The sequence below is a fragment of the Strigops habroptila genome, chromosome 2 (assembly GCF_004027225.2).
Source record: "Strigops habroptila isolate Jane chromosome 2, bStrHab1.2.pri, whole genome shotgun sequence".
NCBI lineage: Eukaryota > Metazoa > Chordata > Aves > Psittaciformes > Psittacidae > Strigops > Strigops habroptila.
Genome location: NC_044278.2, coordinates 31,591,299 through 31,607,432, shown reverse-complemented (window position 1 = coordinate 31,607,432; position 16,134 = coordinate 31,591,299). Strand labels below are relative to the sequence as shown.

General features: G+C 35.5%; 1 protein-coding gene across 2 annotated transcripts in view; it reads left to right on the top strand.

Moving 5' to 3' along the window:
• The window catches only part of BRWD1 (bromodomain and WD repeat domain containing 1), a 55,579-nt gene that overhangs the window by 36,621 nt on the left and 2,824 nt on the right, over nt 1–16,134 (top strand). Inside the window, exons 30-40 of one of the 2 annotated variants that reach the window (XM_030477537.1) lie at nt 2,667–2,822; nt 3,092–3,212; nt 4,207–4,332; nt 4,975–5,050; nt 6,293–6,337; nt 6,953–7,099; nt 8,265–8,417; nt 8,693–8,862; nt 10,512–10,747; nt 11,908–12,093; nt 12,574–13,545. In XM_030477537.1, the coding sequence (XP_030333397.1) occupies nt 2,667–2,822; nt 3,092–3,212; nt 4,207–4,332; nt 4,975–5,050; nt 6,293–6,337; nt 6,953–7,099; nt 8,265–8,417; nt 8,693–8,862; nt 10,512–10,747; nt 11,908–12,093; nt 12,574–13,545 (2,388 nt within the window). Of the gene's footprint in view, nt 1–1,157; nt 1,229–2,666; nt 2,823–3,091; nt 3,213–4,206; nt 4,333–4,974; nt 5,051–6,292; nt 6,338–6,952; nt 7,100–8,264; nt 8,418–8,692; nt 8,863–10,511; nt 10,748–11,907; nt 12,094–12,573; nt 13,546–16,134 lie in introns of those variants that run through there. The other variant, XR_003990273.1, reaches the window with a different exon arrangement.

The following is a 16,134-nucleotide window of genomic DNA, read 5'->3' as shown; positions in this document are numbered from 1 at the left end:
AACATCTAGAAGCTTTTCTTATTCATTGTGAACTGGTTAATGCTTCCCATATATGTCACTGAGTGACTGTCATATTACTAGAGGCTCACAAGTGTTAGGTAGGAACTTAAGTCAGGATTTCTTTTGTTAGCAGGACAAATTGTATCCGTTTCTTCTGAGCACTGTGTACTAACTATGGCTTAAGTTGCTGTTTATATCAGTGTATTAGTTATCACTTCCTCCTCCTAAGGATTGAAATATAAAGAGTAGTGTTCTCAACTGCTTACATTTGATAGCATAAAGGAACTACGATTCTTGAAATTGCTACACTGAATGTAATGATAGAGACATCCTACAGATGCTAATTTAAATCTGGATAGTATTAAATGTGTAAGTCGTCCTTTACTGGCTATATCAGAGGCAAATTTTAACTTCTTTCTTTGATCTAATAAGTTATTACTTTGTTATGTTGAGAGCTTAAGGTTTGATTGATCTGAGGAGCTATGACTTTACCATACAAAAACTGGGGACACACACATACACCAAAACAAAACAACAATAACACATGCACGCACACCCCCCAAACCCACAAAAAAGCCCAAAACAAAACAACAAAACCCAAAAAACCAAAAACAAAACGCAGCTCTAAAAGCTAGTATGTCTTTTGTTTACAAGGCCAAAGAATTGAGAAGAACATGCTCTGAACAGGTCAAGGATAAGTACCACAGCAGCCACTAGGCTAGAGGAAGAACAAAAATTGCTTGAAGACAATTCGGAACTCCTTATTTTCTGCCTTTCTTGTCACAGGCAATGCTGTTAAGACGAGAAAAAGCTGATGCATATGGACCTGAAAATTCAATTTTCAGCATCCTGCTTAGTAGTCCATGATTGGTGTGGACTGGCTGTTGCATATACTGTCTGTACCAGTACTGTAAGCACTGCCACCATCCTTCTGGGGGTGCAGATTTCTGTTGCCCATTTACTCTATTAGATTAGATTAGGCCATATGGTCATACTATGAAAATATACATGACATGCCAGGAATTATGACAAGTCTTCTATGTCACATGTACCAGGGTGCTGCAAAGAACACGAAGCAGAAATATTTGTGCTGCTTGAGAAGGACAGAGTCTTGTTTGTTTTAGTCTGTCATTCTGCTTTAGTTGTTACTCCTGCAGGAGAAAATCCCTCTTGAGCACTTATGCAATGGAGCACCAGATACCATGTTGAGTTCTTGACACAACCCTATGTAAGTGTGGAAGCATTACTTGCTGCTTTCTCTTAGTGTTGTCTTCAGGAAGTTTGGTTGCAGAATTTGTTTTAGCTCAAAGATGAATTAGAAGGGTCATCTAAGTGAGTCACCTCTGCCCCTTCAGCTTTTCCTAGCACCTTTTTGTGTTTTATCCATTTGTTTCTTGAAGAACTGCTTCATCTCTAATACTGTGTCAGTGGATAACAAATACTTAGGCCTTTGTCAATGCAATAATGAACAGGGGTTATTAAGACTAACCCTATCAGCTGAAGGAAAAAACAGTCCTTTTCATAAACTTAGAAGATTCCCCACTAAAGCTTGGGGTGGTTTTTGGTTTGATGTTTTTTGGGTTTTTTGTGGGTTTTGTTGGTTTTTGTGTTTTGTTTTGTTGTTTTGTTTTTTTTTTTTTTTTTGTGGTTTGTTTTTTTTTTTTTGCTACAGTATTGTAGCTGAAATGTATTTTAGAATTTGTATGTAACATATTCATGGATTACAGTCATCATAACACTGGAAAGGACTCTATCTTCTTTCTTGCTTTCATTTTTAATGGACAGACTCTCATATGCTAATGGAAGTTCTTACTGTTAGCCTGCATGCTTTATACTGTTGGATTTATCTGCTAATAAAAAGAATTTATCTGCTAATTCCAGTTGTTCTAATCAGTACAAAGAAATGCTGTTGCCTACCCACAGTGTCTGATAGGAACCTTCAAATGTTTGTTCTTCTTCAAGTGCTCAAATGAAACGAGGAACTCAGCTTTTCAAAAACAATGAAAGTGCAAAAACTGCAGATGTACTAAAAACAATCTGGGAAGAAGGAAAGATAACTAGGGATAACACATTATCTACTCAATCATTCTGCACTGGCCAGATTGCATTAGTCTTTGAAAGTGGACTCCTTCCACAGAACCATACATTACAGCTTGAAATTTCTGCAAGTTCTTACTGCCTTGAAATGATTAATCTGCCATGTTCAAAACAAATATTTAATTAAATGTCCAAAAGATCACTGTTGTTAATACCAAGAAGAATGTCACAAAGTATATTGCCTGCCTCGCATGTGGTTAAAGGTTAGGGGCACAAATTAACTCATTAAGCTACAATCCTGTGAAAGTTAGGGTATGCATTAAAAAAAAAAAAGGCACATAAACAGCTCTTCTGAATTTAAGTCCTCTTTTAAGTCTAGTGCTTAGATAAAGAGAGGAAAGGGACTTCTGGAAGTTCAGAACTGCAGAAAAGGTGAATAAAGGATACCTTTGCTATTAAATGCATTTTGTGTACTTCTTTTCCCCGTAGTCTTAGCTTCAAACTTCACTTTAAGGCAATTTTTTTGTCAGTTTTGAGCATATGAGTATTTGATAAGTGCAAGCGCTTCACAATTTATCTTGTTTTGTGTTCTCACTCCTTACCCTCTCCTATTTGCTATTGCTCTTCAGTCGATCAGCCTGAAGAATTAGGAGCTAGTGTTTCCGTGACATTTGAAGAGGTGGAGAAGCTACTATACAAACCCCAAGAAGGGGAGTGGGGGATGAGATCTCGTGATGAAGCATGTGAACGGATTATCAGTGGTATTGATCAGCTTATGACTCTTGGTGAGCATGTCATCTAAACTTTATGTAGTTTTCTGCTAACATTACATTTATAAACAAGTCCCTAGAATATCCGCGGTATCCTTTATAAATTCTCTATGATAAACTACTAGAAATGTTCATACATTATGTGCAGTTCTTTCTGTTTCTACTGAGATTTTTATATTTGTATACATCATTGGCTTTATCAAGAAGCAATTGAGCACCTGGCTCACTTGTCATCTGTATGCAAGCCTTGAAATAGTTAAATTAATCTTGCTGTTTCTTAACAGACATTTCGGCAGCTTTTGCTGGTCCAGTTGACCTGTGTACATATCCCAAGTACTGTACTGTGATTGCTTATCCAACAGACCTGAACACCATTCGGACAAGACTGGCTAACAGATTTTACAGGTCAGTACTAGCAGTCGAAACAAGGGCAAATGTGGCCTTGAGTTTCTGTTGTGGGAAAATCTAACCTTGTTTAGTAAGAGCAATTATTATTTTTACAAACATTCTGAAAACCAGTGGTCCAGTACCTGAATTCAGCATTACTGGTGCTTTGTAGCAGGGCTCTGATGGTTGATATAACTGCAATGTTGTGTTCATTTTTAATTAATAGTTTTGATGAATAATGTTCTTAGTTCCTAAGGAAATTGATTTCAGCCTACACTGGCACTGTTTTTAGAGTTACAATAAACCCTGACACTCTTTCTTTTGAAATACTTGCTATTTGAAATCGGTAAATGTTTAAAAAAAAATACAAAGTTATGTCAGTGCTGAAGGCTTAAATCAGATTTTGAAGTGCTGTGCTTTAGTTGCTTTGAACTTGAAGAGGGTTAAGCTCTTAAGCGCTTACTACTTTCAGAAATAGGCTTTAACACAGAGATGAAATGTTAAATATTAACACCAGCATTTTAAATGTTAAACACTTATGGTAGAGAAAGAGGGAAGAACCTGAAGTGTAGTGATGATGGAGTTCTGATTTGCTGAATGTGCTGGGTATAGTTCTAAAAGAAATTTAAGGGTGTTCTTCATCTGGATGTGCATTCAGTTTGTCTATAAATACAGCAAAGAGTCATTAGTAGTTGTTTTCCTCCTACATAAGGCTGAAATAATGTTTTGGGAAATAGTTTGATGTTCTGTAGGCAAAGAGCTGCAAACTTGGGGTTATCTCTGCTTCACAATTATAAGGAATTGGAAAAATGATATAAATGAAATTATATAGTTGTACTAGCTCATGTCTATCAAGTTAAAACTTCAATTTGTAGCATTTTCTACTGGTCTAATGGGATTTAAAACAAAAAACATCTATCTAAATGTGGACAGAAAATTGCTAAGATATAATTTTTGCAGCTTTTAAGCTTTTCAGCTTAGTATTAAAGGTGCAATGTTTTTCAATTTTAAGGAGAATCTCTGCACTGGTTTGGGAAGTAAGATATATTGAAAGCAATGCTAGGACTTTCAATGAACCTGGGAGTGCTATTGCTAGAGCTGCGAAAAAGATCACTACCCAGCTCTTAAAGTTTATCAAGTAAGTGGCATTTTAATCTATTTATTGCTTGAATGCTTGTGCTCTGAAATGGTGGGAGAGCATCTTAACATCACTTTGTTGTGAATACTGCTTCTTTTGTTTTCTTAGTATTTTTCAGTGCACTGCAGGACAAGTGGACAATTCTGAGTATTATCTTAACCGGGGAAATGCTTAAATGTTCAGCATAGAGACATTTTAACTTTTTCCCTTAGTAGCATTCACTGGTATTTATAGTATTGAAATGTCACTTGACGTGAAAGTAGCTCAACCCATAAAGTAAGTTCTGTGCTGTCTAGCACATGAGTAGAAGTTGTTGTGGTAGCTTGTCTGACTCAGTTCAGTCAGGAGGATTATTTTGGAAGAAGTTAGTGTAGGCAGTCTTCCTGCAGGTAGATCAGATGTGAAGTCACCTTTCAAATCCCTAATGCTAATTTCACCCTCCTCCCCTCACTACTTCTGAAATGCACAGTATAGCAGTTTTTCAGATGTGACATTATCATCATCTTGAGTTTTGTTTTTCATTTAATTCTAAGTTACTGTCTTCTAGTAGAAGTAGAGCTTTTGGTTGTGGCTGGGTTTAATCTAGGAAAATGATAGCTATGTTTTTGCTATTCCAGTAACAGAGATTTAATTGCATTACAGTGATCAGGACTGTACAAACATTTTTGAACTGTGTAGCACAACAGATGATGAACAAGATTGTGTTGATGCTGATCTGGTAAGCTTTTTTGTGGATAATTCCAGTAATGTATGGTGGTAAGAAAATGCCACTAGTCTTCAAATATTTTTGGTAAAATTGTTCAGTTATTTTTATAGACATGTTTGTGTGTATTTATCCATTTACATAGTTAAATGTGGATTATATTATGAATGTGGGGAATGATGTGAGGAGATTATTTATTAAACTTATTTTGAGTTGTCAATATTAAGAAGTTAAATATGTATTTTGTACTGTGTGCTATCAACTAAAACAATTCTGTGTTTCGTGAGTGGCACTGTATTTTTGAAGCATATTAATGTGCAGTAACATAATATAAATATTTCAAAGAGTACATAAGAGTACATAAATAGCTGTTTTTTGTTGTGGTTTTAATTATATGCATCTGTTTATTTCTAAAATAAAAACTGTCATTCATATAGTTATAAATGCTAAAAGCTGAAAAGTTGTATAACTATTGCAGTGGTGCTTTGGCTCTTGATTTCTCGGTATACCACAATATGAATCGTGCTTCAGATTTCCATGCCTCGTTGAGAATTTAATAACATGCATTTATCTTGAATCTCGTAAATATGCAGCATTGTTACACGGTAAATGTTATCTGCAGTGCTGTAGGCCTATTAATAGTGTACCCAAAGCTGCCCAAACTGAGTCTTTTTCACATTTTGATTTCTAATTTGGCATTTACTAACAAGACTTAATAAAGTTGCATAGTAGTTGCTCTCCCTTGCAAGTTAATATGTAGGGAAGAAATTATACTGAGTCATTTTAGTTCTTGATCTTGCTACTACAGCATCGCCTTAGTACTTCCATGTTGTAAGGTTTTTATTTTTACCTAAAGTAACTTGATCACAAGATGTCGTTTCCTAAACTCAGCACAAACAAAAATCAGAAAGTTTTATGATGTTTATTACCAGTGAGTTGAATTACTGATAATCTTTAGTCATTGAGGCCCAAAGCTGATGGGTACCTTCTCATTGCAATTTCTGGCAGTGGTTTTTCCTTTGTATGAAGGATAAGAGTTGGAGTCGGGAATCTGCAGTGGTGGTATCTAGGATCTTGCTTTCCAAGTCTTTCAAATGCTATGTTGTATTTTTTTAATATGCTCATCTTCTGTCTTATTGATAGAAATTAGAATAAAAATCTATTTTTACGATAGTATCAAACCTAATGACACTTTGAGCACCCATTAGCTGTTTTTTCATACATAATTTTTAAGATGATTGATTTTATTTTGTGCAGAATGATGAAAAATGTCTTCCAAGAACATCATACAGAAGAAGAAAAGTGAGTTGGCTAATCTTTACCATATATACCCAAATCGGGTCTGGCAGGAAAAACTGGTTAATGGGACTGTATTGAAATTCTGTGGGAATGGTGCTTGGCTTTATAACAATCATAGAACAGAATTTTTCTGATGTTAAGGAAGTACAAGCTTTGCTTAAATAGGTGTTTGCTGTGCTAATGCTACTACACTTGTTCTGTATAGTTGTATAGGAAAATCTTTCTTACCAGTTTGAGGCCAATGTTGTTTAGTGTAACAGTTTTCACTTACCTGTGTGATACTGAAATAAAAGTATTATTCAGCTGAGATGCTTGGAAAAAAATATTTTGAGTGATGGATATTAGTCAAATCTTTTGAGAATAAATTGGTATCACAAGGTATATTTTTTGTGACTTAGTATTAAAAAACAATACCTTGAAAAATAGTAAAAGAAAATTGTACAATTTGTCAGAGCTTATTAATATTAGGAAAAAGTCTTCTAGTAATGCCCTTTTTGTTATAAACCAATATGATTTGAAGTGCATTTTTCCCTGCAGAAATAATCCCAGAGAGATCATCAGGTTTAGTTTTTCTTGCTCTATTTCAGTAATGTTTTCTTCTGGCATTTTTTATTTCAGGGCCGGGGCTTTAAAAAAGGAAAAAGTGTAAAAACTGGCTATGATGAAACCTGTTGGAAGAAGCAGTGTATGGATCTGGTGAATTTAATTTTCCAGTGTGAAGATTCTGAACCTTTCAGACAGCCAGTTGATTTGGATCAATATCCTGTAAGTTGTTCTTATTAATCTTATAAGATATAAATATTATTTGGGTTTTGTTGGGGTTTTTTGGAGGTGGAGGGGGGGGGTCCTCCTAACATTTGGTACCATAATAAGATCTCCATATTGCTCTTGGAGCTATTTGTTCTCTTCATGACTTTAGTCCCAAACCACTGAAAGAAATTTGCTCTGCTCTGTGCTTAGAACTAAGAGCTGTGTACTCTACTGCATCAAGATAACATCCATCAAAATGTTGTCACAGAACACAAAAGAGCACACTGTAGAGCAGTGGTGGTGCCTACAAATATCTTAGTGCTTTATATATGGTTTGAAACCACTCTCAATCGTTTTTCTTTTCTTGCTTGCTTTCTTACTGTCCCTTATAGGGAAATAAAGGATTTTAGATTAATCTGTATGTTCTTAATTAACAGTAGTTTCTTGAGGAACTATCTACGAAACCTGTTTACTGAGCCTGAGCTGTGAACTTGGTTTATTCCTTCTCTTTCTCTTAGCTGTTCCTGGTATTCTTGTTAACTCTTGGGTCTCTTTTTGTCTAAAACCCCAAAAAACTTTCAAGGAAAAAAAACTTAACAAGCATACAACTGTTCTCCTATGAACTTCACATCTTGAGTTTGGGTCTTACTTCAGGTTTTCAAAACATCTTGAGGATCTCTAAAACTCATTAACGGGAGAGAAAGGTGTTTTGACTTGCTTTGGGGTTTTGTTTTGTTTTTTAAACCAGATTGGTTTTTCTCATAGTAAAATGCATCAAGGAGAGGATTACATGACAACTTACAGCAGTCTGAGTTCTCATTTTGATTAACAATAAAAACAATATTATTATTTTGATTAAATAACAATAAAAATGTTTTTATTGAAGAAACTCGGGAAATGAAAGTGGAAATCAGCATGTGCAAGCATGTGACGTTGTATCAAATCATGAGCCTTTGGGAATTCTGAAGATTACCTTGTAAATGAGCAAGAGTTTATTTGAGATAATGTAGTGGAGACTTTAAATCAGCCAGTCAGCAAAAGCATTGCTTCTGAAAACAGAAGTCGATGTTTAAGATAATCTGTGGTCATTTTAATTACCCTTAAATTATAGAGATAAAATTTGAAAGTGTTATTTTTCCATTGTACCTTCCTGAATCTTATTTTCCTGTGTTTTATCTAGGATTACAGGCATATTATAGACACTCCAATGGACTTTGGTACAGTGAAAGAAACTCTGGAAGCTGGAAATTATGACACTCCAATGGAACTGTGCAAAGATATAAGACTAATATTCAGTAATGCAAAATCTTATACTCCAAACAAAAAATCAAAGGTAGCTGTTAATATTGGGGGGGGTTTTACGCTTGTCTTAATTAAATTATTTTGGAATTAGTTTGTGTATCAGTATTTTTGATAAAGCTGCTGGTTGAATAGATGGTGAGAGAAGTATGATAAAAATATTAGATATGTTCATTTCTTGTTTATCTAGCATTACATGGGATTATGTGCCATTCTTTCTCTATTTCTTTTCTGTACAGTTTTTAATTTTAGAAGTGTTATTGTTTGATGAAAGGTTCTGGATTTAATATAAGCCCCTTTCTTATCCAGATTTATAGTATGACCTTGAGATTATCAGCACTATTTGAAGAGAAAATAAGAAGAATTGTTTCAGATTTCAAAAATGGTCAGAAACAGAATGAAAAGCTACGAAGAAACCAGAGGTATACTAGACGATTGCATAATCAAAGCTCAGTGCAGCATCCTACCAAGATGCTCAGGTAACCGAATTATGAAGATACAGAGATACATCACAGCTGATTAATATTCATACTGACTGTCACGTTTAGTCTATGAAGAAAATAATAATGGTTTATTAAATGTTTAGCTCACCTCTCCAGTGAGACTTTTTATAACTCCTCTTGCAGTAGTATGCTTCTCTTTTTGTAGTATAGAAATGGTGAAGAGCGAAAGGGACTGAAGAGTAGAAAAGATTGGGTTTCTTGCTTTTGGGTTTGGTTTTTTTGGGTTTTTTGTTTGCCCTTTTTTTTTTTTTTTTTTATATTTCAGTCAGGAAATCAATATTTAATTTGACTGAAATAATGAGGAATGAAACAAAGATTTACTTGCTGTATATGTTACAAAGATTGCAAAGCTGCATACGCTGTTTTATCACGCACAGAAGAAAGTTCTATGGAATTCATAGAAATTGGTATTTATTGTAGCGTTCTGTTGGTAGGTAGATGATACCTTTTCTTTTTTGAAGGAAAACAATCTTTTGACACAACTAGTGGTTGACATGATTAACCCTGTTTTCTTAATTTGCACATGGGATGAAAGCTAAATACGGTAAACTGTTGAAACTGGGTTTATACCTTTCTGCTACTGTCCAGCCTTTCTCCTCTGGCAGTGAAAGGATAGAAATAAGAGTTTTAAGGTGAGGGGGGAAAGAAAGAATACGTTTCTTTGCCATGTTTGGCTTTCTTGTCTTAACATTTCAGTGGATTACTTGTACATTTTCAAATATACCCATACCTGTTGGGTTATGCTACAGGCATACCTGGCAATGAGCTTTACGCTTTCCTGGGAGTATTCCTTGGGTTCCTCCTTCTTCCTGGAGAAATAAACACACACACATCAGGATAGAAAGAAATTTTCCTTTGAAACAACACTTCTGCTCTTAACTGAAGAATTGTATGTAACTTGTTTACACAAGTCAGTGGTGCTTAGCAGGACTGAGGTGTGGGACTATTTGTGAGAGTGCTTGGATAGCAAAAAGAGCATATACAACTTGTCATCTTAGATGAATATCTGAAAACCTGTGACCATACGGGAGCAATTGACAAAGCAGTACATCTGAATGTGAAAAGATGATGTTGCACTCTAACATGTACAGTAAGGAAGAATCGCATCAGTGAGTTTCTCTACAGACACTATTTTAGACAGTAGATTTTCTCTAAAGATACACCTTCTTTGTGTCTTTGGAACTCAGTTTATTGTGGAAGAATGTTTGTATGCATAGCACTTAGTTTGAGGCTTACGTGCAATTAATGAGACTGGGAATTCAAGAGAAATTGAGGCTGCTGTTAAAATTTCAGGGTAAACAATAAAAGGACATTGCTGCCTAGAAAGCATTCAGTATTAACTCCTTCGTTTCTCAGAGTAGAGAAAGAATGTCTGTTCTCACATAACAGCACAAGGAGTGTAGACTATTATTTTACTTAAATTACTTAAAACATATCCTCGTCAAAGTTAAAATTGTCAAACATCATGTTGGCTCACAAATGTAACTACCCTTCCATAAATCTAAAATCATATGGCATACAGTTACTTAAGCTTTCAGAGAGAAGTATTGTTAAAGTACATACTTGTCATTATTTCTCATAATTTAACAACCTGTGTTGCTTTTACTTCTTTCCTCTTTCATTAGAAATCTGAAGCAGAAACCATTAAAGTCTCAGGCAAAAATTGAATCTGAACAGGAAGATTCTTTTACTCAACCTACCTCAAGCAGAGCCGCCTGTGTTGCAAGCCATAAAATAAATGCTGGCAATTACAACCATAGTTCCTCTGGTGAATCCTCTGATTCTGCATGCCTGGCATCCTTTGAAAGGAATGGAAAAGCTAGATCCACAACGTTAACAAACTGTTCTGCGTTATCATCAGGTCAGAAACGGCATCTGTTTCAGATAAGGATTTCCATCTTGGTCTTACCAATGAATTGTCTACTAATGTTTCCTTTCCCTTGTAATTTCCATAATTTGCAATTGCATTCTAAATTGTTGTGAGGTTTGCATTTGTAACATGAAATTTTCTAGACAAGGTTCCTATGCAATGTTTTTTGTGTAATATGGAATTTTGTGTATTTTAATGAATTGTGGACACTTGCTATGTTATTGAATGTTATAAAAAGATCTGTGTACTAAACATAGAAATTTCTGCTTTAAAATCTCATAGAATGTGATAAGCTTATATAACTTCTATTAATGGAAAAGCTCGCACCTAATTGGAAATCTGTCAGTAGGATAGTTTGCTTCTTGGAGGCAGAGCTGTCTTGTGGATTTTTTGCAGTCAAGTGGATGGTTGTGTTTGGTTTTGGTTTTTTGGTGGGGTTTTTTATTTGGTTTGTTTTCAGCTTTTATATGGGGATTCACAGCAAAGTTGAATTGAGTAAGATTAATAAGAAAAAGTTGATCTGCTAAGCATATGGTTACTTGATGCTTTTAAATTTCATCAAATAGAATAATAGAATTTATTCATTTCAAGCAGCTGTTCTAGGAAGGTGGTTGTAGTGAAGGGATGTAGAGGAAGGTGTAGTGTATTTAATAAATGATACTGTATGAAATACAGGTTATACGCCAACGTATGTTACATAAAAATTGTCATCCAAAGTTGGCAAATAACGGAAATTCCACAAGACATAAAAGCCTGACTATCTTTTCCTTCTTCCCCTACACCTCAGCTTGACAAAAAATCAGCAAGAAACAACATTAGTCCTGTGATCTGTCAGATTTCTGTTGTTGTTGTTGTTGTTGCTTTTAACATGCTTCTCTCAATTCTGTTATTTGAAACAGCTGAGTTATTTTACTTCAAACTTATATACAGGTTAAAGAAGCCTCCTATCACTGAACATTGTATAAATATGGAGTGGTATATTTTGTAGAGCTATCAGTTGCATACGTGTAAGATATTAAGGCCTGATAGTGTATTGTAAGATAATATCATGAGGCAATTTTGAAGAGTTCCTGGGTCAGCAAAATGTAGCTCTTAACTGGAAGCTAACATATGTATAGAATTCTAATGGACAATTATTTTCTTTCTAACAGAAAGTGAAATAGAAGGTTCTTTGGCTTCTTCATCTACTTCCTCTTCATCCTCTACAAGTAGCTCAGAAGACAGCAAAGAAAGCTCTGCAGCTGTTGTGTCACCTCCACTACACAATGGCGTATGTAGAAGAAAGAACAGCAATCGTAGAATAACTAGAAATCGAGCTGCTCAGAGAAGACAAACAGGTAACAGTTGAGTAGTTTGCTTATGAATGACAAGTGACACGAATGTATATATATGTAACTAAATGTAATTAGTATTTTTTTAAATTGTTGTGTATGTAAGATACTATTTGATTGTTGGTAGTTCTGAAGCTCTCAAAATACTACACTCAGCTCTTAAAAAGATACATTTTAATCAGTACTTATGGGAGGAGAGTGGAAAGCAAAAGCCTGGTGAAAGGGAATGTCTCGCCAGATTCTGTATCTTAATTGAAGTAAAAGCAATAATTTGTAAAGAAGTTCTAATTTTCACAAAACTAGACTGAATCTGAAATTTATGACATAGCTAAATAATTTCTCTTGGCAGACAAAAAAAGCATGTAACTATTACCAGGAGTGTTTTGCATTTGTCATGTGTGTGGGTTGAACCTGTTCCAGATTTGGCAAGACTTAAGAAGCTGCTATTCTTATATTTATGATATTAATATCTCCTTTTCTTTACAGGAACGCTTCTTCAGGAGAATGGGAATACAAGGAAAACTGTCAGGAAAAGGTTATATAGAAGTGACTCTGAAAATACTTCAGTGGTGACATCCGAGTCACTCAGTAATAGTACTGGTAGACATAGAAAAACTCCACGCAGAAGTGCTGCTGTGGCTGCTAATAAGTTAAGGCTAATGAGTGATGTGGAGGAAGAGGTTTCAAGCTCAGAAAGTATTGGCATTGGGTGCAAAAACAGAAAACTGCCTCACCGAAATGCCTCAGCTGCAGCCAGGCGAATGTTACTGGAGGGGTCTGAGGATGATGTAGGCCTAAAGTCTGAAAGTGAAAAAGAAATAGAAGAGCAGCTTACTAAGAGGAAAAGTCTTTCTCAACCTGGTTCATCAGCTCCACGAAGAAGATTTGTTAGTGAGTCTGATAATGGAACTTCAGATTCTGAGACAGACGTACACGTGAAGCAGAAAAACTGGCAAAGCAATGGTCATAAACAGTTACGTGGCACAGTCCATTCTGTATCTCCCAGAATGAAAAGTCCCACCCTAGACTTTTCAGAGGATGACTCTAAAAGCCATAATTCAGAGGATGAGAGCAATCAGAAAGTTTCTGACCAGTCAACATCTGCACATAATAAGCCTGCAGTGAGCAACTCTGAGGATGAAGTGGATTCTGAGTTGGACAGATGGAATGGCAGAACAGCAACTGGTCTGCAGCTTGTTGCTCCTTTAAAAAAAGCAAAAGTCTTGAGTGACTTAGAGGACACAGCAGAATCTGAAACAGAAGACAGGAGAAGTTTTGTCTCTGAGAGCTTGGTGCCAACTAGAATTGCAAGAAGTTCAAAATCTGGAGCTTGTGCCAGTTTCAGTCACGTTTCTGAGACAGAATCAGAGACAGATTCCAAGAATAGTAATTATTGTGAAACTTCTTCAAAAACAAGAAAGAGGAAGAGAAAAGGAAAAACAAAAATAATCAGAAAAGGTAAAATTTTTAAAGTTAATAGATCTAACTCTTGATACTGACTAGATGAAGGAGATAACATAAAATTAATGACTGGGAGGATTTGGACTACAAAGTGTAATAGTGTTCCTTGTTGTTTTAAAATAACTATTAACGGGGGAAGGAGAACTGTAAGATATGATTATGACAACAGTGTCTAAAAGTCTAGACAGGTTTGGAACTGGGAGATTACCAAACACAGCACAGAGAGAAAACTAGCACTGTTTGGTGTAGCTGTGTACTATTTAGAATTTTTGCACAATTCTTGTGCTGGCCATTCTAATACATTTCAGGCAATATGTTTCTCCATGAAAACCCTGTCATTAAATCATGATCGTTCTTTCCATATTTAACTTGCACTTGCTTAGCTATGTAGCATACCTGTTCCGAAGTAAGATTGCTCTGTGTGTGTGTGTTGTGACAGTTAAATTTGAGAAACGCTGGCTTTCAGGTTGTGCGCATTAAACTAGGCAATATTCTAAAGGGTGCTGTGAACGAGTTCTATGGCATGCAACTCAAGGTAGCAGAAAACCTCAAAAGGAGCAGTACATTCTCTTTCTTTGGCCTGCTCCTTGTTTTGAGGATTTCTGTAATTGGCTATTGAGCTCTAGATTTGTCAGAACTATGCTGCCATAGTCACTTTCTAAAACTTAAAAAAATTGAGGAAAATCTTCTAATAGCTTTCTAGAATTTAAAATCTTACTTGAATGTGCTTCATATATCAAAACTCCTGTGCACAGCAGAATGTCATGTTTCTGGTGTCCTTTTAAAACACTTAAATCAAATGAAGAGACCCCATATAAAGGAAACTCTTCAACATGGAGCAAGCTCAAGTATCAATACATTTCTACAAGGCCATGAAATATGCTCTTTAAAAGTCAGTAAGGAAGAAATACAGTAGTGAATACTTGCATCATTTGGGTCTCATTGCAAAGTCATCTGCCAAGAGGGCTCAGTATACTGTTAACTTAGTAAAAAAACCTTAATGGTAAATTTCCAGTATGTCCAGAACCAGGATGGTTAAAGACATAGGGCCAAGTTTGAGACCCCTTTCACATGAAAGGGGAATATACCATTGTCCTATATAGTGTTCCTTAAAGGCAAGTAACTTTCAGGCATTTTATTTTCTTTATATTCTGAGTTACTCCCCCCTGATGTTTTGTTGAAATGTTAGTTGTCCTGTATAGGAAGTGATAGGTAAATTTGGACAGTGTTTATCATAGAATAACAGAATGGTTTGGGTTGGAATGTACCTTAAAGATCATCTAGTTCCAATCCCCCTGCCACGGGCAGAGACAGCTTCACTAGACCAGGTTGTTCCACGCTCCATCCAGCCTGGCCTTGAACACTGCCAGGGATGGGGCAGCCACAGCTTCTCTGGGCAACCTGTGCCAGCGCCTCACCACCCTCATAGTGAAGATCTTTTTTCCTAGTATCTAATCTAAATCTCCCCTTTTTCAGTTTAAAGCCATTCCCCCTTGTCCTTATTTTCCATTTCAGCTTCTTAATCTTGAAGCTAATTTGGGATATTACTGCAGGTGGTCACGTAATTATTGTTAAATTAGCAGATGCCCTTTCTGGCTCATTTTTCTCCTCAGCAGTCAACAGATGCAACACCTGGCTTTTATTGTTAGGTATTGTTAGATATTGCATGCAGAAGTATATGCATGCTTCTATTTAAATATATGCATATAGATGTATATTAATGTGTATTTATGTATTTATATAACATTCATTTTCAAATAAATATATGCTCTATATAACTACATATCTACTACACAATTAACTAGTGGAAACTGCTTTGGTTATTTTTTAATATATATATGTACACTACATGTAAAATATAGTATGTTTTACTATATAAAACATAGCATATATAGTACTATGGTGTATATTCTGTTTTATGTAATATATATTACAGATATATAGTATATAGCATGCTTCTTAAAAAGTTGTGTAGCTGGCCAGTAGGGGATGGGAAATACTTTGTGGACGGTAGTACACTCTGCAGATTACCTGACTGGAGGTATGGCTGGATATGCATACCCAGAGTTGCAGCATGGATTTCCAGGTTTAGAGCTTGATGGTATGAGCTCCAGGGAAGCTTGTCAAAATGGTAAACTTGATGGTAAACAAGACCTTCATATTTTGCTGCCTTTCTTCTCAATGCTCTCCCAGTTTTTGTGGGTGGTAGAGTTTGTTCAATCCTCCTTCTTCCTGCCTGCGCAGTCTGTTTGTACTTTTGGAGAGTTCAATTTAGGATGTTCATTGTGTAGTTCTATTAAGTTTTAATTAAATCTTTAATTAAAAACAAAAAGATGAGTTTTATACAAATTTGCTCCTATTTTAAGATTCTGTATACAAAGTATAGATTTATTATTCTAGTAGTGTGTTGCAGAAAGGGTGGACTCCTTTATCATATAATCTTGCATTTAATCTTATGAATTAGATTCTGAAATTTTGAAAATACACATAATGTCTTTATTATGATAAAGGATTTTTTTATCAAAACACGCATCTATAAACACTTAAGCACCTATCTGTGAAAACCTGGCTAAAAGCATTGTGTGC